At 34.6% G+C, this 22,914-nt stretch overlaps 4 protein-coding genes across 9 annotated transcripts; 2 read left to right on the forward strand and 2 right to left on the reverse strand.

Annotated features, from left to right (window-relative positions):
* Positions 1–147: 147 nt before the first annotated feature.
* On the forward strand, positions 148–4,817 carry LOC105207641 (cyclin-A2). Its single transcript, XM_011177201.3, has 6 exons — positions 148–672; positions 1,063–1,557; positions 1,827–2,050; positions 2,220–2,424; positions 2,548–2,795; positions 3,015–4,817. Exons 1-6 carry the CDS (start codon positions 493–495, stop codon positions 3,094–3,096), a joined length of 1,434 nt encoding a protein of 477 aa, XP_011175503.1. The 5' UTR covers positions 148–492; the 3' UTR covers positions 3,097–4,817.
* Positions 4,818–4,827: 10 nt separating this feature from the next.
* On the reverse strand, positions 4,828–9,929 carry LOC105207642 (nucleosome assembly protein 1-like 1). Of its 5 annotated transcripts, XM_039457420.1 has the most exons (9): positions 9,737–9,893; positions 7,840–7,984; positions 7,113–7,396; positions 6,742–6,892; positions 6,352–6,489; positions 6,133–6,280; positions 5,716–5,835; positions 5,401–5,511; positions 4,828–5,172 (listed from the first exon to the last, which is right to left on the reverse strand). In XM_039457420.1, exons 2-9 carry the CDS (start codon positions 7,978–7,980, stop codon positions 5,162–5,164), a joined length of 1,104 nt encoding a protein of 367 aa, XP_039313354.1. In that variant the 5' UTR covers positions 7,981–7,984; positions 9,737–9,893; the 3' UTR covers positions 4,828–5,161. The 5 variants fall into 5 exon arrangements, with proteins under 5 accessions (XP_039313354.1, XP_011175504.1, XP_011175506.1 ...); XM_011177202.3 differs by having other exon boundaries at positions 4,830–5,511; positions 9,811–9,929; XM_011177204.3 differs by having other exon boundaries at positions 4,830–5,511; positions 9,737–9,892.
* A 151-nt stretch (positions 9,930–10,080) lies between these two features.
* On the forward strand, positions 10,081–17,280 carry LOC105207644. Its single transcript, XM_011177207.3, has 7 exons — positions 10,081–10,578; positions 11,635–11,723; positions 11,838–11,989; positions 12,343–14,128; positions 14,746–14,946; positions 15,029–15,090; positions 15,291–17,280. The coding sequence occupies exons 1-7, from the start codon at positions 10,445–10,447 to the stop codon at positions 15,480–15,482; spliced, it is 2,616 nt and encodes an 871-aa protein (XP_011175509.1). The 5' UTR covers positions 10,081–10,444; the 3' UTR covers positions 15,483–17,280.
* Positions 17,052–22,749, reverse strand: LOC105207645 (protein king tubby). 2 transcript variants are annotated; one of them, XM_011177210.3, is made up of 8 exons: positions 22,477–22,749; positions 21,702–21,837; positions 21,239–21,331; positions 20,881–21,050; positions 20,635–20,802; positions 20,231–20,576; positions 19,784–19,936; positions 17,052–19,673 (listed from the first exon to the last, which is right to left on the reverse strand). In XM_011177210.3, exons 1-8 carry the CDS (start codon positions 22,516–22,518, stop codon positions 19,540–19,542), a joined length of 1,242 nt encoding a protein of 413 aa, XP_011175512.1. In that variant the 5' UTR covers positions 22,519–22,749; the 3' UTR covers positions 17,052–19,539. The 2 variants fall into 2 exon arrangements, with proteins under 2 accessions (XP_011175512.1, XP_011175511.1); XM_011177209.3 differs by having other exon boundaries at positions 20,881–21,053; positions 22,477–22,738.
* Between the last annotated feature and the right edge of the window lie 165 nt (positions 22,750–22,914).

Raw genomic sequence — 22,914 nt, forward strand, 5'->3', positions numbered from 1 at the left:
CAGAATTCGTTTCTTTAAAATCGCGCTCGCGCGAGTGTCCTAACGAGACGCATTTGCGAACGCACGGTCATCGCGGGCAACAACGCGATTGGCCTTAGCATTTCCCACGCTTGTCATTGGTCGATTTCGCGCAACGCTCCCGATAACGTCCCGCCAGCTGTTGGTGTTACGTTTGTTTGAAATCAAACGGCAACCGTGGCGGCCGTTGGTTGCCGAGTACGCCCGATTTCCCGCAATCCCTGTCATGCCCAGCCGGCATTAGAATCGTCATCGGGGCATCAACGTTTCGTCGCGGCACGCGGAGGAACCCGGGACGGACCCACGCGCGCCCTCGCCGTTCTTTGTCAACGGAGCAATTCAAATTTCCTCAAACCGGGTGTTCGTCCCGGCGGCAGTGGAGTCTCGCAGTCCCAGCCCAGGTTGCGCACGACGACCTTGTCTCTCGATTCTTTCTGCCCATTGTGAGGGGTATCGTCGCGAGCCAAGGCGACAATGGCCACGATCAGGATACACCAGGATGATCAAGAGAACCGCGTCGCTGGCGATCCTCGCGGTCGCGGCAAGGAGAACCTCGCTGCCGCCGTGAGCACGCAGACACAAGTGCTGCAACAGACGAAACGCGCCGTCCTCGGTGTCCTGCACAACAATTGCCCTCGGAACAGCGTAAAGCCTGTACGTAGATCTTTTTTCGTCGCTCTCCGCTCTATCCTCCAAACAGTGGTCTACATCGCGAGTCACGATGGCCGCGGCACGTGTCGCGTTCGCGCCTTCGCGAAAACCCATAAATCTATGATCGAAGTGATCATGATAAATTGAAATTAATATTAAAGATCAACAGAGATTTCTAAGTTACAAAATTTGATGGAAAATTGTTTTCCTCTAGCAGATTTCTTCTCTGCAATTGCAAAGATTAAATTAGTCTCTCTCTGCGTATTATATGTTAATTTAGTATATAGTTTATTAGTTTGGAGTTGAGTATTTCACTGATTATTATTGCTGATTTGTAACAGATACATTGTTAAAACTTACGTTATATATGGGTCTTATCTTTCTTTTTTTTAGCCGGAGATCTACAAGGATGAGAAGTGTATCAAAGCGAAACCATTTGTACCAACACAACCCGAATCTTTTAAAATTTATGAGGAGGACTTTTATAAGAAGGAAGAACCGACCTTCAAGATTTATGAGGATAAATTGGAGGAAGAGACATCTGTTGCACTTAGAAACTCGAAGGATCAGGAGGTGAAAGTTGTGCAAGAAACAACGGCAAAGTCCGATAGAGAACAGCCGAGATTAGAAATATGTACTGCAGACAGCACTTCTACCTATGTGTTTCATAGTAAGATTGAAGAAGTTTGTCAAACCAAGCGGGATGATGCTTTGTCGAAAGACAGCCCCATGTCTGTGGGAATGTCAATGGAGAAATCTCTAATATATAGTAGTTCTTCCAACGAGGAATATAGAACCAGAAGAGAATGTAATAAGGAATTGAGAACCAATTTCTTTGACATAGATGAATACAGGGCTGATATATACAATTATTTACGTGTATCAGAGGTACACTTTTTTCTTTTTATTTCATATTTGTATAAAATTAAACAAAATTTTGTATTTAATTAAATTTAAACAAAAATTAAATTGATAAGATTTAATTGAGCAATATTAAGTTAATATTTCCTAAATATATTTTTTAAATTTAATTTATATATTAAATTTAGATTTAGATTAAATGTTTTACATTAAAAAAAAAGAATAATGTTAGATCTAGAGAAAGAAATTTCTCAGGAGCTTTTTTCATTTTAATAACTAAAATTGTCTTTTTTTAGTCACTACATAGACCAAAGCCTGGTTACATGAAGAAACAACCTGATATTACGTATTCAATGAGATCTATATTGATAGATTGGTTGGTAGAGGTAGCCGAGGAATATCGATTGCAAGACGAGACCCTATACTTGTCCATCTCGTATATTGATCGCTTTTTATCGTACATGAGCGTTGTAAGATCAAAATTACAACTCGTCGGGACTGCTGCTATGTTTATTGCGGCGTAAGTTTCATTTTGAATACAATTATAATTCGAGAAATCTCTTAATAAAATCTCAAAATAAAGAAGATAAATTATACAAAAAGAAATCATCTGGGGGGAGGGATGATATATTTCAATTTTTAAATAAAATTCTTATTTTACACATGCAACGTGTGTTTTTTTAAAACAGGAAATACGAAGAGATTTATCCGCCCGATGTAGGAGAATTTGTATATATCACAGATGATACATATTCTAAGACACAAGTGATAAAAATGGAAAATTTGATATTGAGGGTTTTATCGTTCGATTTAACTGTACCGACGCATTTCACATTTCTCATGGAATACTGTATCAGCAATAATTTGTCGGACAAAATTAGATTTTTAGCAATGGTAAGTTTCAGTGGATGTAAACAATCTATGTAGATTTTCAAATGACACTTTGAGAATGAATTTCCTTTAATTTTTTTTTCTTTTTATTTTTTTATTTTTAACGGGTTTCATGTGATATTTCAGTATTTGTGCGAGTTATCGATGCTCGAGGGAGATCCATACTTACAATATTTGCCCAGTCACTTGGCTGCGTCTGCGATAGCACTGGCGCGACATACATTACAGGAAGAGATTTGGCCACATGAGTTGGAATTATCAACTGGATACGATTTGAAGACTCTTAAGGAATGTATCGCATACTTAAGCAGAACCTTCTCTAATGCTCCCAACGTCCAGCAAACGGCAATACAGGAGAAGTACAAAAGCAGCAAGTAAGTAAAAATATTAAAAGCAATCTGTGCAATATATTAAAATAGTTTACCTAATATAATTGTGCAACAGTGTGGTAACATAATAAATATCATAATTAAATGCATGAACAGTAGCATGTATTTCCTTCTTGCACTCTTTCTTTGTTGCACTCTTGTAAAGAGATTTGTGTTATAGATAATGGAACATTCAAAAATTTTAATAAACCAATCTTTTCTTAGGTACGGTCATGTATCTATGTTGTTGCCTCGTAATACCGAGGCGGTATCATGCGAGGATGAAGACGAAGAGGAAAGCGCCTAGTAAAGATTATTGTCAGACAGACACAGGATTAAAATAACTTTTTTCTGTGTTTAAATTGGTAATTGAATAACGAACCTCCCATAACAGTCCTACATACACTGAAAATGAAGGAGGGGATCAGGATAAGACTGCTATTCCAAAATGGAAGGAAAAGTGTAGGATTTCTTTCTGATAACTTGTTGCAGTGTCCGGTCAGTACATTTTGCGCGAGCAAAATGGTACCTGGTTCTCCTACCTTCATTATTTTGCGTCGTAGTCACTCTTAAGTCATGGCCTAACGAAAATTTTAATAACTATTTTAGAGTTTTTCATTAATATGAAACTCTAAAGAAAGAGGGAGAGAAAAAGATAATACATTATCTAGAAATTGTATTTTTATAAGTACTTTTTTAGAGAATTGTTAAAACAACAAACGCTTTTATCGCGATGCGTGCAAACGGCTAAAAATTCGATTGCAAGTAAACCGCCCAAATAATAAGAATCGTAAGCAAACGATTTTGTATTTATTATTATCGTTTTACCATTAGGTGCATTCACACACATTCACATACGCCAATTAACGATAAAAACGACATATTTGAGATGATATTTCCGCGAAATTAATTTGCAATTAATTATTTCGATCAATTTTTCAGTCCTTGTACAGTTATTTATTTACAACAATTCTAGGTACCATAATTAATCAAATGCGTAGTTTGTTTTATTAGAAGTAAGATCTTTTATATATATATTATCCCCTGTATTTCTTTATACAAGAATATTAGATTATACTCTGTGCAAAATTACATTGTCAATTCTCTGCTGTGGCACGAATCGATTTTGAGTTTCTATAAAATGCATGCTATATATTTTTTACATCCAATCGTTCATAATGCATAAATGTAATCGCATATTTGCAGTAATTAATAATACATTTGATACGTGTTTTTAAGACTATAATTGACCGTGCAATATTGCACAGCCTAATTTTCGCATTTCAGCATAACGTAAAATACCTAGGTGTTCATCAACTCTAAATTAAATGCATGAAAGTATGTTCATATAAAAAATTTACAAATATAAAAAAAATGTTATGGAATCACATTCCATTACATAATTACATATTCCGCTCTATGTTAATTGTAATTATTATTGTCTACTTTACAGTTCAATTAACGTCAGCCATGACATGGTATGAGCACTAGACTTTTACCTGAAGATTACTGTTGATGAACTGAAAAATATAAATGGCTCTTCTCTGTGATGAGCCTAGATGCAGAATAAAATTTATTGTAACTTCCTCCCACATATATACACACACATTGAAAATTATAAATAACGTGAAGATGTTATTAAACATCGGAAGATGTTTCGTAGCGATAAAACTGAATTCCGAAAAACATTCCTTTTGGAAAAATACATGGTTTAAAATAGAAGTTTTATCAAAATTTTTCTCTAGTGATATTCGAAAGTTAAAGCCGTGATATACGCGAATATTTTTTATATTGTATTTTCATATATACCTGACGTGGCGAGTTCTGTAACCACGCATTAAAATATAATTATTCGGTGCCGCCGTTAGACGTAATACAAAATCGTTGTATCAAATATTTCCATATAGCGAATTTATAAACGAAAGCATGCTTGATATGACACAATTGTAAATAATACCAAAACTTCATTCTTTTTACGGGGGTCTTACAAAGACATTTTATAAAGGAATAAAGAGGAAGAATAAAACACGTACAGCAATCTTTTTTTTCTTCACTTTTGTATTAAAAATGCTTCAACAGTACCCAAAAATTTATTCATAGAGCAACGTGCGTTTTCTCGGAAAAGAATTCAAACAACCTCTCTGTCGGCGCATATAAACGTAACAAGTAGTATAAAATGAAGCAATTAAAAATTGACAATAATTAATGTTCGAGAGCGAGAGCAATTATTATATACTTATGATTAGACCTTATAGCACAGGTATAATGAGGCGCACATTCTACTCATCGTCAACGGCGAGTATAGGGAAGGTGTGGTACGCATAATTTCTTTTTTTTAATGTTTTTTTGTATCACTGGTATGTTGAAGAGTTCTATTCTTGATCTGTAATAGGAGATATGATATGATTAGATGATTGATACAAAGAACGGGGATTACATTTGGAGCCGCAAGGTGCAGGATTATCTAGGCAGTTATCGGTCAAGAGGTGTCGTTAGTGTGTTGTCGCATACTGTAACGCACGAACGATTGATTTTGTTGCTTTTTTTATGTGACAATTAATGTAATTCTACTGTTGTTTACACTCATTGGTATCATCGCCTTGTTTCCCACCTGGAGGCGCATTAGTGGGTGAGGAGGCCTCTTCTTCCTCATCCTCCTCCTCCTCATCATCCTCTCCTTCCTCATCCTCGTAATCATCATCTTCATCTTCTAAACCTTCGCCTGGAATTAAATCTGTTTGGTAAGGAAACTATTCGAAGATGTACAAACATTCTAATTATAAATACGTTTCGAAATTAAAATGTTTTTAATCACATGAGTATCGTAAATTTTTAATAAAAATATTAAAAACGTCGCGCACGCATTTATTCGCGACAGGCAATTGTAATAATATTCAAGATCGGTTTGTCATACAATAGACATTACCTGTATAATAGAGTACAGCTCTAGGAACTATGCGTTCTCTAATGTAATGGCCTAATTCGAAATCGCTGGTTAGTAAAGATTGAGTCTCATCATCCATATCGGCTTGCGAGTCTTCTGGCACTAAAAGTGTTATCAAAATTAGATTACAGAAACAAACATGTTGACTTATAATTTTGTGTTGAGTAGCAATGCGGCGAGGAGTTAGAGGTTTACTCTCAAAGACAAAGATCAAGGTTTAAATCCCATAAACAATATAATTCTAAATTAGTTTTTGATCCATTGAATGAAAAGTTAAAAAGACAAATCCTTCTGTCTCCTTTCATCGGATAGACATAAACTTAAAACTTATTTTATTACGCTATATACGGAAAACTAAAAATGATTTACCAAAAAAAAGATACGTGAAATATTAATTACCAATTGGTGGAGTAAAGAAATTAAAGAAGGAATCGTTTTGAACTGTTTTCGTCACAGTACGCATGGATCCTCGAGATTTATGCTTCTGATTCTTTTTAATAGTCTTTACAGTAACATTTTTGCCCTTCTTCCAATCGATTACGCAACCCTGCGAAAAAATTTGTGTTTTTAATACATCATAATTATTTGAAAATTAATTAGGTCAAGTAAAAGCTTTACTTTGGATTTATATATCTCTGGTCCTTCGAAACTGAATGGATCATTCTTGTCTGGGGTACATTTCATGATGTATTCTTTAGTGAGTACTGTGTTAGAGAAATAATCGTTGGGCGTAAAATAGAATTCGAGGACAAACCCCTAAAAAAAAAAAATTTTATAATCAAAAATTTTTTTAAATTATTAATAGGATCCGGAAGTTCATGAGAGATCCCGTCATGCGCTGAACACCGCTGCGTGCGCGTATGTGTGCGTCAACATTCAACAGCCGCACGTGAAACGAGAATTGACGATTGTCACACAACTCGCACATAACAGTGTGCACGACACTCGAAATCTCGCACGAACTTCCGGACTCTAATTATTAAATCATATTATTTTATTTTAGCTTACCATTGGATTCGCTCGCAGAAATTTTACTTGAATATCATGTAGATGCTTCAAGATTGGTTCGTCATGTTCCTGAACCATTTCAGATAGTGTACTTACATTCTTAAATATTGTTAGCCAGAAATCTGGGATACCTTTAGGATCATCTTCTACTCTAAAGTTATATTATTATACAAATTAATTTACTTATATAAAGTTATTAATTTGCTCATATAAAATTATCATTAATTTACTCATGTAAAAAAAATACAAAAAATTATATGTGATTCATTAGACTTTCAATTAGAATTGCAAGTCTAATAAATCACATATAATCTTTTGTAATTTTATATAAGCAAAAAAAAATATATATATAAATTAGAAAAAAAACATACTCCTCCTTCGCAGTATCCTCGATCTTTGCCTTCTCCTTCATATAATTATTTAGCACTTCTTCGTCTTCGTCGCTGTCCCAAACGCATTGTTCGTCGGTCGGCTCGTAAGCCCCCGATACTATCTCATTGCGCTTCTCATACAGAGGCGCGCACATTTTGTAGTATTCACATTCCAAGGCATGAACCTCCTCGTAAAATTTAGCCTCGATATTGGTGGTGACGAGTTGCAGTTGTTTCAATGCCTTGACCCTGCGTTTGACGGAAGCAGGAAGAGACAGCATTTGCTAAAAATGCAATTGCACTTGTGAATTTTTGTTACAATAAAAAATATGTAACAATTTAATTACTTTATACTTTATTAAGTTTAGCTTTTTTTGAAGTTCGGCAAGTTGAACGGAGATCGATATTTTTAACATTTTATATGGAATTCGTGATGAAAGATATAAGAAAATAGATTTAAATTAGCAAACTATGAACGACATCCACAATTCGACGAGATGCGTGGCAAACGTGTAAAGATGATATCATTCAATTAAAGAATTGTCAATTAAGTGGAATGTAAAAGCGGAAACAAGCATCAGGGAAGAAGCATGCGATTTAGAAAAGGATTTTTGCAATACCACTGTAAAATGATGCACGCGCGCACGTTCAAAATACTAATTTATATAAATCCAAAAATATATACATGTAGTTCGCCGAATGAGAACGGGAAATAATATTGCAATACCTCTAATCCTGTTGCGCTAATACCATCTCGAAGAGCAGCTAACACATCACTTCTATGTAAAATTTTGCGATGATTATCGTCTTCGTCTTCGACGGATTCTGAACCGCTAGCATTGGCGGCGCGTTCCGGATCGGTTGTCATATTACTACAATTCAAATGCGTCGCTATCAATTCTCTGTTCTTTACAACCGACTGTTATTAATCTGTTATTAATTTAAACGAGTCTCTTCGCGTTTTCAACCTAGAGGCCGCGAGCTTGATGTTGTCAGCCCAAATTTTATGTAGACTGAGAGTCTTATATAAAATTTATATATCTCACACTGTACAATGGCATGGTAATCTCCACTTGACTCGATCGATGAAGCGGTGCTAACACTTATGCGAGTGTACACTGCTAGATATCACACTGTACACACATTGTTTATTGGCACACGTTGGATCACGACACTTCTGAGTTGATTTTTGTTACTTTTACAGGCATAAAAAAATACTTTTACATATACTCTAACATCTCTAGAAAGTATTTGTATAATTGTATATTAAAAAAAAGTGTATATGTACATGTAAATGTTAAAATTAATTACAATGCTCCAAGTTTTCCAAAAGAAAAGAAATTTGCAGGACAAAATTGTCAAACTGTGTGTACAGAGTGATACATACGAATAAAAGGAAAAGAGAGACAAGCAGCTAACTTTGAGCAGGTCTCCAATACTCAATTTTTTGCAAAACGTAATTCAATGAACAGGTAAAGAAGCGTGTAAGTAGCTCAATTATTTTACATGTATGCAATAAACAGGGGGAAAGCTATCTCTAATAGCAAATTTGGTCACTTGCATTACACCAGATTAGTGCACATTAAAAGCTGCTGTACATAAAGTTAGTAAAGTTGAATGTAAAAGCAGATGAATTTCAAACTATTAAATATCCAATAATGGTACTGTCACATTATTTAATAGAATACACATGTGTTATTTCATAGTGTCGATTATATTATGCCATTGTATTTAGATGTAGCAGCTTTTAATATACACTAATCCAATGTGTGAATTCATCATAAGTAACAAATTCTTTAAAATCACACGTGGCAACTCAATGAAAAGAAATCTCGTTTTAGATTTTCAATAAAAACAAAAATCTGCTTGCCGAAAAAAAATGTTCGGCTACAAGGTACCGTTTCAAGATGAACTCAGGGAATCTGTTAAATTTCTCAGACACAAAAATGTGCTACGTGATAACGTGATGCTTGCGGAGCGTGGTGAAAGTCTATGTACCAGAAAAAGAGATTTCCGTACGAAGGGATGAAATTACGTGAAAAATTAGAGTATAGGTGCAACAATAAACGTGAAATAAAACGCCAGACTCGAGGCGCATGTCGACGGACGGAAAGAGGGAACCCCGGAAGAGCCGTGCGGCACGACGACTCCCAGACACGTGCCAAGAATTGCGCCGGAGTTTCCGCGATCTCCTTGACCGCGCGAATCGACCTAACGTCCCGAGATGCGAGCGAAAGGTTATTTTTCGCGAGAGGCGAGAGCAGGGGACGACAGATTGTAGTCGGCATCAGCATAGAGCGAGGCGGCACGCGGAATGACATTGAGAGGACGAAACTAAAGGCGCCAAGAGACTCGCGCGCCTCGCGACGCTCCGCTCGGGGGAGAATTCGGCCAGGACGACCTTGAGGAGGAAGTGAAGAACTCGCACGTGGCACGTGAAGGACAACGGGGCCGTCCCGGCGCGACCGCGGACCAGGGAATCGTGGTGCCGGACGAAACGTGAGGGGACAAAGTACGCGCGCGAGAAACACGTCACGACGGCGAGGTACGTCGCGAGGGTACGCGGGAGCACGCGTGTGCAACGTGGTGCGGCGGGTCCGGGGTTTCCGTTCGTCGGGTCGTACCTTCGTATCACGGAGTCGGGATCCACGCGAGAGAGAGGTGAAAACCAAACCTGACCGAACCAGGGAATACGAACCACGATGAACCGGTCGCTACCTCTTGACGGAGTTGACGGTTGAACCACGGGTGAGCCCGCGATACAAAGAGGGATGAACGGCGGTTACGAATCGCGACCAATCGCGAATATCGCGATCTCTCGATATTCGCGGGCAAAACGAGGGAATTGCCGAATCGCCGCGCTTCGACTATTTCTTTCACGGCGCGTCACGTCGCCATTGGTCCGGAAGAGTCGCAGATCAATGGAAACGACCTTAACCTAGGGATTTTGCACTCCCAGGAATATTCGCCGCGCGCGCCATGACGTTAGCATGAAAAAATAACGCAGCTCGCCACAGCTGTGGCATTCGTGTTTGTTGTGGTTATGTCTCGCGACGAGATCCGAAACTCAGGTGACCGTGATCCGTACATTTTTCCCTTCCGGTCCGTAACGAGAGCCGTCTCGCCGTCGCCGCGGTTGTTCAAGCTCGTCGCGAGTTAAATCCACTCCTTTCCCCTTCTCGTTCGTCTCTCACGCTCTAATCTCCCCTACCTCTCCTCGCTGTTGAACTATTTTCGCACGCGCGAGTCTTCGGGGGGCACCGAGCACCCGGGAACGGTAAGAAGTATGTGTCTACGTATACGCGCGACTCGATAACGCTCGGCCGCGAAATATGTCAGCGAGCGCTCCGGATCTGGATGAGACTATAACGAACGCGGAATACTGCATTCACGATGGCTACCTCGTTGACGACGAGGTCGACCAAGTCGACCTGTCGGACCTACGGCTCGATGACGATGACGACTGGTGGGTGTCACTCTTGATAGCTCTTTAATTGGCCCGGATCATTTCGGGACGCGTTCATCGCGTTCACCTTTACTTATTTCCTCGATTTTTATTTCCACTTGGGAGACAAGTGAAAAATTTAATCAAAATATAATAAACGTAATAGATAACTATGTGTTAACAGTTCGAAATTGACCTTCATTCTCTGAAGAACATGTGCCATTTGTTAGAAGAAAATTGTCAGTGCATGATTTGATTGGATTAAATTGGATTAGATTGGATTAGATTTCTGTTTTCTTTTTATGCAATTTGGTATATCTTGTTCCTTTTTTAGTCAATTTTAATTGTGTCTAAGAATTTTGTTTATACTATACATAATATATTTGTATGTTTGGTAGTAAACTCATTGTACCACGTAAGTTAACTTGGAAACAGAGGACGAATAAAACTTTTATATTTTATATTAATAAATCAAATATTGAATAATAATTAATAGAACATAGACATATGTAAAAAACACAACTACTTAACTAATTAAAGATGAACCAAGATTGTATGGTTATAGCTGGATTGTCTTGCTAGTATTTTTTTGGTGATTCTATATATATTTTTAAGTTAATTAAATTGAGGGCTGAATGCATTTTCAAGAATAATAATATTACAATATAATTTGATAACCAATTTAAGTTCCCTAGTTGTTATTTTTTGCAACAATTTTTTTTTTTTATATTTAGGAGAGCAGGTTCTTATTACTATAATAAATCATTACTATAATTTTTCATTTCACTTTTCCACATTATTATTATATAATTATCAATTTAATATTGTGATATCATTGATCTTGTTTAACTAGAACTGTTTTAAGATTGAAAATTAATTGGACATACAGTTTAATGAACTTGAAAATGTACATAAAATTACATAAAAAATATTAGTACAATGATCCAGTTACGACTGAATAAGGTTTATCTTTAGTTAAATATTTAATATTTTTTTATTGTGTTTCAAAGAGATAATGATTTAATTTATTTTGATTATTAAAGAATAATCAAATTAATTTTGATTATTCTTTTTTAGGTTGTACATGCCTCCGCAATGCCCAATCGAGTCTCCAATCCAGGATTTATATGCCTGGCTGAAGACTGAACCCGAATTGGATGTTCGAAGTATAAAGCATGACATTATTGCACTAAATTATCTGCTAAATATTCTCAGCTTAATTTTTAATTTTATAATTAAAGTATCACTTATTATTACTACTAAATTTAATATATATTTAGATAACAAAAAATGCATCGACACGAGAACATTCACAAGACCTAAGAAACGATCGGCTCGAATGAGTTTTGAATCAATTTTCGAAGGACTATCGCCTCCCATGACAGATATACAAAAGCTGCAATATACGGAAAACGTTACGCTTATTGAAAATGTAGGTTTATCTCCCTTATATTTTTATTATATACACGCAGAAAAACATTTTAGTGCTAAAAAGCGATTTTAGTTTTCTTTTATTTTTTTATACGTGTCACAAAGTATTTGAAAATTCGATAATTTTTAGTTGGTACAACCAAAATTTAATAAAATTGATATTTTTGTGTATATCTTGCAGACATTTAACATTAAAATTTATTTATAAGTAGACTTCTCTTATTTATATTAAAATAAATAGAAATTTATGTATAAAATAAATTACAAAATATATTTTCCTATTTTAACAATTACATGAATTATGTTAAAATCTATAATACATTATTTATTTGAAATGTTTGAAATGTTATGCAGGAAGAAAAATATTTGTCTCCAACAATTAGAAATAAAGAATCTGTACCATCGATCCTCAAACCATCTACTAGCACAGCTATGAACAACCTATCCGACGAAAATTTTATAACATCAGGGCAGGAAAGCCTGGAAGCTTTCCTAAACATGTCGCAGTCCAAAGGAATAGATTCGTTTATCAACTTAGGCGAACCCGAGTTCAACGATATGTTGATGAACGTGTCGCAGCCTTCGGTTTTGTACACGTCCGTTATCGCATCTAAAAATGAGTCTATGTACAATAAAAACGACACAGTAATAAATGAAAACACTGCTCAAAATAGCGACACGAAAGAAGGCTCAAACGGTGACGTCAATGAAACATTCGCGATTCAAGATATTGACAATACGATTACTGTAGATGAGATAAATTATACTGAAAATACTCTAAGCAACATCCGTAAAGAAATTCTTCAATTGAATAAAGGTTTGAACGAAACGTTTAACACTGAAACTCTTGCTGGAACGTCAATGTCAAGATCAAGTCTCGACAAAGAAGAGTCGACCCCTTTGTCTTCCACTTTCGTAACCGAGCCTAATGCTGCCCTCGTGCAATTACAAAATTTATCGAGTAATGGCATTAAGTCACTAAACACCACATATTTGTTCTCGGCGAAAGATGCTGAGAGATCGAATTCGCCCATATTAATTAACGATACCTACGTACCTACGATGCATGCAAATAAAGCGGATTTGAATGTAACGTGTAATATTTTGCCGGATGAAATCGCATCCGCGGTGCTCTCCACACGCGAGACACAAGCGCGTGAGAGCGCTTTAGACATATCTTTCAAAGTGCCTGGCCACCAATCCACGCCGATGAATCCAAATATACTGGACCCAACGTCGAAATCCACTACAAAACGCCTGGACCAGCCGCAATCAATCGCGTATTCCACGTCTTTAAAAGCTCCTACATCATTGAGGCGAGAGTTGCTGGCAGAAATTCAACGAAGCAACGAGCGCAAGCTGGACGCTACGTATAATCATATCCCTAGCGAGCATCTCGGCTTGAGGGAGACCGAGGAAGATATTCACGTAGCTAGGAATGAGACTGATATTCCTCCGACAAACAGATATCACACGTACAAAAAGACTACGACAAACAATCAGCGTGTAAGTCAGAACGAAACGGCTGTAACTGCTCAAAAGGAATTACCAATGGACCAACGTAAATTTTATACTTTCACCAAAAAAAGTCATCCTGTCGAAAGAATCGACAATATTGCCGGCGAAATTGTCGAGACGCGTCCGAATATGGATAGCACGTTTTGCAAACCTCATGTTTCGTTAATGCAGCAGAAGAAAAACATCCCGAGAACGTTGTCGAAGTTACCTCAGTTCTTGCAGAAGTCCAATCCCAATCTTGTATCGAGTTCGATGAAGAGCGCTGGCGCCGGTGTGCTCGTTGATCGCGCGGGTATATCCGGTATAGGATACATCAAAGGCTCGCAACCCAATATCATGCAGAACATCACAGAGAAGTCACAGCTGTCGAGCAAGTTGTTTCCGTATGGCAAGATAAAGAGCGGCTCCGAGCAACGGTTACCCGAGGCTAATGTGAATATGAATAATCAGTTTCCGATGAAAGGTGCGACTGCCGGTTCAACGGAGAGTATAGAGAGCACTCATAGTGTTCACAGCGCTCCCGATCTGGATGATAGACTCAGTACATACTCCGACAACAGTAATTCGTGCACCAAACAAACGATCGAGCAATTACATAAGCTGGTGCGAATGCAGGAAGAGAGTAAGCGCTATGTTATTATTCCTTCTCGTTCTTGATCCTTAGCTTCTCGTCGGAAGCATGGAGATCCCTCGACGTATTTTCTGTGATGTGCGCTTTTTACAATTTACACAGATATACGAGACTTACAATTTAAACGGTGATTCCGAAGTCTAATTTAAAGAGGTTCTCATAGCAAGATATCTTCGGTAGTTTGCCCATGGCTTCCGAGAGGTAGTGATCGAATAAAAATCAAATGTTTCTGATCAGTCGGATTTGAACCCGGGTCTTTGACACAAAGAGCAAATGCACAACTCTCTGCACCACGGTTACTACGATACGGAACCTACACACCGGTTTAATGCCGGTTTCATGCCGGTTTCGAACGAATTGTGAGAGGTTTTCATAGCAGAATGCTCTTGGTGGTTTGTCATTGCCTTCCGAGAGGCTAGTGATCGAATAAAATTTAATGTTTATGATCAAATTTGAACTCGGTTCTTGGGACAGAGAAGAGATGCATAGCTCTCTGCGCCATGATTACGCATACAATTATTATCTAGAACATATAAACTTAATATAAATTTAATAATAAATTTCAAAATATTTCTAAGATATTGCTAATTCTAAATTTACACATTCAGGTTTACAGCAGGATTCAGCGCCTAGACACGTTCTAGAGAACACGTGGATTGAAGAAAAAATAAATTTGCCTTCCCCGATTCTAAAAAATGGTTTAGAATATAGCGAGGGTAATGGGCATTCGCAAAATACTGACTTAAGTATGAAATGTAGCTCTCCAATAGTCAGTCCCACTGGGTCTAGTCATGCATTAAACAACGATGGTAATTTAAATGATTTTTTTTCAAGGGATTACAAATATAGTGAACAGTTTAAAATAAATAAATAAAATATACATCTTTTAAGGAAATGCCGAAGGTAACGTGGCAAAAGCTAAGGATGAAACTGTAGTGATTGAAAAGGCAAAGGTATGTATCACTTTATATAAATATTCGTAACTTTACAAAAACAAAATATTTCATTATTTTACGATAATAATTAATCAAAATAATTCATTGTTTTTCTATACAAGTTGTACGTGTATTTACTACTTATTGTTAGAAGAGTTAGAAGTATATTATGATACACTGAATATATGTAACAGTTACGTGAATCTGTTGACTTATAGGACCCAAATCAAGTAGTGCCTAAAATTGAGAATAAGACTCGGTTGAGGCAGCCAACCAATTGGAGTGCCGGAAATAAGCCAGCTGCTGTGATAAGCGGAATTCCTAGACCCGCATCGCGTATACCGGCTCCCAGATTTGTTCGACCGAGCGCGAAAACCACTCAATCCGACTTAAGAAAAGGATGCACATGAAATTCCGAATGGTAAAAACATACAAAAAAAAATAGTCTTTCACAAATAATTAACAATATGGCGATTAAAATAATAGAGATAACTTTCAGTTCCATTACGTAGTAACAATAAAGTTTTTCGAAGCTGATAAAAAATTCAGTATTATTGAGCTTCCAGGTTGGATGATAAAAAAACGATTATTATTATTAATATCTGCGTGTTGTTTGTTTGTATTTAGTTTGTAAAATTAGTAATGTGAAATATTGTCTCACGTTATTATTTCTATTTAATATATATATATGCATTTTTTACGATCTGAAGCATAATTGTCTCATTAATAAGCATTGAAAATATTTATACTATTTTCTACAAATTTGTAACATATTTCAAGAATTTGTTCGTGTCTAAGTAATATATATATATATATATATTAAAAAGTGCGATCTATTTCGCGGATAAGATCGTTTAAGTCGTCTATTTTATCGTTGCCAAAACCAAGATTTCAAGGTGCAGATCGTATTGATGTTGTTTGTAATTTCTATGATGTAGAAATTGAGATTTCTGTTTGGTATTTTACACAAAAGGCCGAAAAAAGGCTATTTTTTTACAAAGTAGTTAATACAAACAATGGCAATAAATCTAAAATCTTTGTACATAAGAAAAAAATATATATAGCGTTATAGAAAAAAAATCGTTCAAATATTTTCTATTAAATGATAAATGACAGATTGGCCGATAAATTTATAAACGATGAACACAAAAACAAAAGACTGCGAGTGTAACTCACATCCTTGCAGCTGATAAAAAATTCAGTTTTTCACTTCATCTATCCGTCCCATTGAATTTCTGCTTTCTTCATAAGCTAACTCGTCAGATATTGTCGAATCACCCGAAACATATCACACTTACATGATACAAAGAAATTTATAAAAAAGGTTGACACAGTGATATTTATATACATATGTATGTATAAGAAAATTGTTCGAACTGTATGTTCATATCAGGTGTTCAAGTACCTGTTCAACCATTGACACGTTTTCAAGAAAAAAATAAAATCATAAATATATTCTGTGATTTCACATATTATATAATACACATTATACACATATTGTATACATCGTATCGCGTGTACATATACATTTTGTATAGAAAGTTTTTTTTATACATTAATAATTACTGAAACAAACATAGAGTCACATTTTGACTTCTTGTAAACTCCACATTCTGCACAATCAAGAAACAAAAGTGTTCATATGCTTTGTTTCGTTGTTTACCAAGAAAACTCGCAAACTTCTAATTTAACTTGAATATTCTAAAAAATTGTCAATTACGATTGCAGCATGGCACAGCAAAATATGTTAAAAATATGTTTACATACGTTAATAAAAATAACATTTTTTATTATGAGAAGGTATTCGTAAGATTCTTATCGAATGAGTTATATTCTACAATTAAATTACAAAAATATTCAATAAAACTACATTATTAATATTTATTTTCTGTAGTGGAGATAACGTAAATTAATTTTAGTCGCAAATCAGAATTGAAACAATGTCGTGTATGCCTATTGTAAATAATAAAACAAATAAGTGATCGTCGTATCATAATCTTTATTTATGTCGATAAGTGCTAGACCTTAAGTGCCTTTATTGTATTAATCGAAATACAAATAGCGGTTTTTTATACATGAAAATACAAAAATTAAGAAAATGCGCTCACTAATCTATCAAGTTTTACTGCCCAAATAATGCTGGAAATATTTAATGTTACCTTTTTTTATGAATCTTGTAATAATAAATAATATACATGTTATTACGTATCTTCACACCTTCATCTTTCTATTCTATTGAAATTAAACGCGATGCATTTGTTTTTATAAAACTAATTAAGTCTTGTTTTGTATGTTTCTTATTTAAAAACATCTTTTCAATATTTAATAAACAATATTTAAATATATGATTAAAATTATTACTTCTATTTAATTTTGCATGATAAACTAATGCATCGCTTTTATTAAAGTACATATGATTTTCTCTCATTTTTCATACGCTTTTATGAAAGAAGAATGAATAACTTATTATATTACGCTTAATGTACCAAACTTATCCGGTACGATAAAAAAGACTAGATATATACTCCTTGATTACATCGATAAATAAATTGTATTATAATTATATCGAATGTGCAAAATGCCTCTTTGACACAAATATTTCCAATTAATTTAATTACGCGATTGTGATATAAATAAGAACATTTCAATAATAGTGATACAAACATACAAAGTAGACAATACGCATGTAATAGTAATAATAAATATGCCTTTCGTTGCACACGAATTAGAATAGAGGACAAAACTGCATATATACTTAAAATAACTGTGAGAAGTGGAATGTGTGAAATATTTCACAATATAAAAATAACAAAAGTAAAAATTACAGATATAAACGATACTATAGCGCAAGCGCTATAATAATACAGGTACCTATTTTCAAAATATTATTGCAATAAATATGTTCTTTTAGTCAAACATTGTTACGTTAAAAGTTATCATAATCAGTACTCAGATAATTAAACAATAGAAGATATCTAATCATCTGATACTTCACAAATATTTAAAAAATTTACTTGCACAAAGAACGTGCGAAAATATTTTGGTCGTTTTCTTACATATATATCAGATCTGTATAACTCAAATAATACACACAATATATAAATAATATATGTGAATACATATTTAACTAATCTCTCATCTTTAATTGGTCTTTTAAAATGTTGCGTTTGTAATTTAGTATAAAAGTAGCTCTTGATTGTTCCTTTTGCATACAAAGTATGCGAAATAATTAAAGAAATAATATTTATAAATAACGTAGCTGATAATTTTTTAATATAAAATATCAAAGTTTCTTATAACGAATAAATTTGTTATAAGAGGAAACTTGATTGAAGATGTGCTGGGTATGTATGTGTATATATATATATATATATATATATATATATATATATATATATATATATATATATATATATATCTATCTGATTAACACTGTGCGCTCTATGTGCTTCATATATCTAGTATTCAAATTTATTTAGTAATAGTGAAAATTGCACATCTCCATGTGACAAAATAAATACTTGCATGAGTTGCATAGCCATTTTTATGTAATCTTACTATGATCGGGATCTATTAATATGATTATTAAATATTATATATATAAATTATATATAAATTAAAAAATATACTTCATGGAATATATGTGAAACACGTGAGAAACGAGCTGTAAGTCCTTTTGATGTTCGATAATTAATGTGCGGGTGATTGTCAACGAAATATTTGAACATACATTTTATATTCTCGTTAAGTATACATATATCTTCATTAGTAATTTCTTTAACATCATTTTCCTCAATCAAAATAACAGAAGACAAACGTAAACAGTTTTTTAAAAGCCCAGTGAATATTATGCCAAGGCACTGTATGAAATTAGATCATATTTATGGTTCATTATTTATATACGCCCTGCGTATATACAAGTCATTCATAAAAATATTTTAAATGTTCAACATACAAATGTATACTGCATTAGTTTTCTGAATTACTGGCCAAGGAATTCACATATATCGTTATGAACAGCATTATTCTACATCAGCAATTAACTTTGAATAATGAAAATAGTCGAAATATGTGCTGTATTTCAAATATAACGTTATCGAGATTTTTATGCAAGTTTAACGTCTTTATATATATATATATATATATATATATATATATATATATATATATATATATATATATATTACGAATAATATTGAAATCGACGTTTCACATTATAAACACGTTTAGTATAGAAATAGACTCGTTACGAAATATGAAAAGTGAACACACATTTAGAGCGATTCTCGTTTCACGTTTCATCTTATATAAAACAGTTTCAATATACGTTGAGTACTATATTCAGATTAGTATCCGGTAATCTACTGATTGTCCATTAGAAAACCATCGATTTAGAATAATATAGTAACTCGTGGGCAAGTACATACTTAACTGACAGTTTGATCGATAGCGTTTTGGCCGCGCTAGTTATTCACATGCCAATTTACTGTCGAAACTACTCAGAGCGATGGCAAATGCCTGGACTGTACAAAGGGGAAATCTGTAATCCATTGTGAAAACGTCCTCCGAGACGCGTCCAAATTGCATTATAACGTAGTCCACTGAAATTAATTAAGATCCAACAATAAACCTTTTAAGATAAATCACAAAAAAATGTCATAGATATTATATATTGCATGTAAAATATAACAAATATTAAATTTTGCCTTACCATCGCTGTCGTGGACGACTTGGAAATTTTTTACGGATGCTTGAGTTACTCGCCCATGAAAGTTAAGTACGTACGATTGCGTATCGTCATTCCACACGGGAGTTTTGTTATGTAACTCTATTAGATTATCCATCTGTTTTAATTTCCATCGTTCTGGAAATATAAAAACAGATTAAATTTTCATTATGCATATATTACTTAAATAGTTTTAATGTAGATGCTAATTTAGTTTCAACTGTTGCCGCTACAGTTTCAACTGTACTATATCATTATATAACTTTTATTAGTAATTTTGTTATATTGATATATTAATTATATGATTTTAAACTTTGATATGAATAAAATATATTATTTCATTTCACAAGACATTTTTAGCATGCAGTTCTAGAATACATCTTATCCACTTTATCATCTTGTACATTATATTAATATTAAAATTACAATTACCAAGCAAGGTTTCCGATTCAACCCGCGGGCATATTTCCACTCGTTTTTGGTCGGGCATCATACCCGGGATAATAACAGTCATCTTACGCGGGCCTTTGAAACCTAAAACATTCGTATCGTACACCACCGCGGCCAGTTCCTGTCGTGGATTGGAACGTTCGTCCCGCTTATCGTCTTTCATCAACGAGTATCCGTTGTCGTAAATTGTGAATTGTGTCCCCAGAAGATTCGAGCGGAGTTTACCGACGTAAGATTCTCCTCCTCTCGACATATCCGTGGGATCGGTCGAAATCAAGTAATTGCTCGTTGCACTTCTTTTCCGTTTTCGAGCGGCTAGCAGGAAAATCTGTAAATACAATCAATTTATAGAATTGTCAAAATTAATAAATGAAATGCAAATGTACCTTTCTTCCATAATCACGTTCTAGGTGCAAGAAATAAGTCGGGTAAAGACCGCGGTCCACACCCTTTCGATCGCGTGTTATTCGACATTTGTAATGCATTTGTTTATTTGCTGGTTGTAATACGAACTGCTCGATATTACCTACTATATTCCCTTCCAATTCTGGACTCTACAAAATTAAAAAAATTTAGAAATTATTTTCCAGCGCTCATAAATAAAACAGATTATTTTTATATAAATAACATACAGAAGAGTTATTATCTCTACTAGTAAGAGTGTTAGTTCCTTCCGATGGAGCTACTCGAAGTGGTGAAGAACATGGTAGAGTTTCTGCAGGTGAATGTAAATCTATAGGTGACGATTCGTCATCGGCAAAATCAGTGCTTTGGGAACTCTCGTATAAGCTATCACCGACTACTGCTACAAAAAAAATATCATTACTTAAACATCATAAATTATTTTTAACATATAAAATTAAAACAATGTAATTAGAATTATTTTTTTATTAATGATAAAGTCTGGCGTAGACAAATAATATAAAATCTTATTTTTGTAGTAATTTAATAATAAGTATATACTTTAAACTAATCTAATAATAAATTTACCATTAATTGTTCCCTCACTGTCTTTTCTTTCTACGTAAGGTCCTACATCTGTATTTGTTTGAAACATAGTGTACTGTAATGGGCCATCATATGCTGCAAATATATTGAAACACCTTAATGAAGCATTCTTACATTATAAATAAATATTATAAATTCTGTATATATTATACAGAATGTTCAGCAACAGATAAAAGAAAATTTAAGAAGTGATCCTAAATGATAGAATAAAACAAGAATAATAAGGTTGCAATTAAGGCTTCATCTTTTAATTACAAAAATTTAAATATTCATATGCTTTAAGCACTGTCTTATTTTATCATCTAAACCCACTTTTTTAAAAATGTTTTCCTTTTTATTGCCAAATAACCTGTAATATTACATATTATAAAAGTTTTATGATAATTAGGTTCAACTAAAATTGTTTAATTTATTATTGTAAAATCATTTTATATGTACACAGTACCATGAAGTTCTTTATTTGAAGTCAACCATTTGTTGGAATGATTCGTGAGCTGTGCGCTAGACACATTAGATGCTTGTACCATTCCACTAGCACCACTTTGTCTTTTCTGCTTCATCTTCTGCGCAATCAGTTGCCTCTACATTTATTAACACACAACACAAATAAATTACGAGTTAATACAAAGTCTTACTTGCTAATTAAAGACTAAATTATAAACTACTATCTTAATTTGAAAAATAATTTTTAACAAACTGGTTCATGATTACATGTATAAATTACATCCAAATTATCTGATAAATTATCGTTTGGAGTGTAATAATGCAATACAATAAATTGCAATCAAAGTTCAAGTCCATAAAATATTTCTGATTTATCTCAGATATAATACACACAAAACTATTAAATAATAAATGACTGTGTGTCTCTATTACTATGCGACCTTGTCCCGTAAACAGGGAAAAATTCGAACAACCAAAGCTACCTATTATTAGCTGTAAGCATTGTCAAAGCTCAAACATTCATTAATTATTCATCCAACTATATGGAAAGGTATAGCTCGAGTTTAAACGGATCTAGCTATCCGTATATTTAATAATACACCATAAGAGGCCAATCTCTCCTGGATTTCTCATAAATTAACATCTTTTTAGGATTGCAAGTAACAGTTTTCAAGTTAAATAAGTCGCCACACCGTACGAAAAATTACAAGGTTACGCGCTTCGAGGACGAGGTTTGTCATGTAGCAAATAAAACTCTCGACTTATTTGTTACGCACCTGTTGTTCCAGCTTCTGCTGTCGCAAGTCCAGAGATGTCATTTTGCGCGAGATCAGTTTATCGAGCAATGATCGATAGAGATATGCAGCTCCAGCCGCTGACAAACCAGCTTTGTTTACTCCAAACACACTCGTTCGCTTGCGGTACCTAGGCAACCGTTCGCCCCGAGCTCTTCGTGGCCTTCATGACTTTCACGGCGGACTCGCAATTATCGGAAAAGCTCAAGAGAGACAGATTGTCCGAGGCGCCGATTGGCTGATACAGTGAGGGACCTTCTGATAGGGTAGTCCAAACCATTCAATGAAAACCATTTTAGGGGGTTTCCCAAACATGTGTGGACCGCGATTCATCTTTTTTTTAAATGGTAAACATTCGCCCACTTAACAAAAATGAATGAAAATGAAAATATATAGAAAAAAGGTGGTAAGTTAAGTTTA

Source organism: Solenopsis invicta, chromosome 14, assembly GCF_016802725.1.
Source record: "Solenopsis invicta isolate M01_SB chromosome 14, UNIL_Sinv_3.0, whole genome shotgun sequence".
Classification (NCBI taxonomy): domain Eukaryota; kingdom Metazoa; phylum Arthropoda; class Insecta; order Hymenoptera; family Formicidae; genus Solenopsis; species Solenopsis invicta.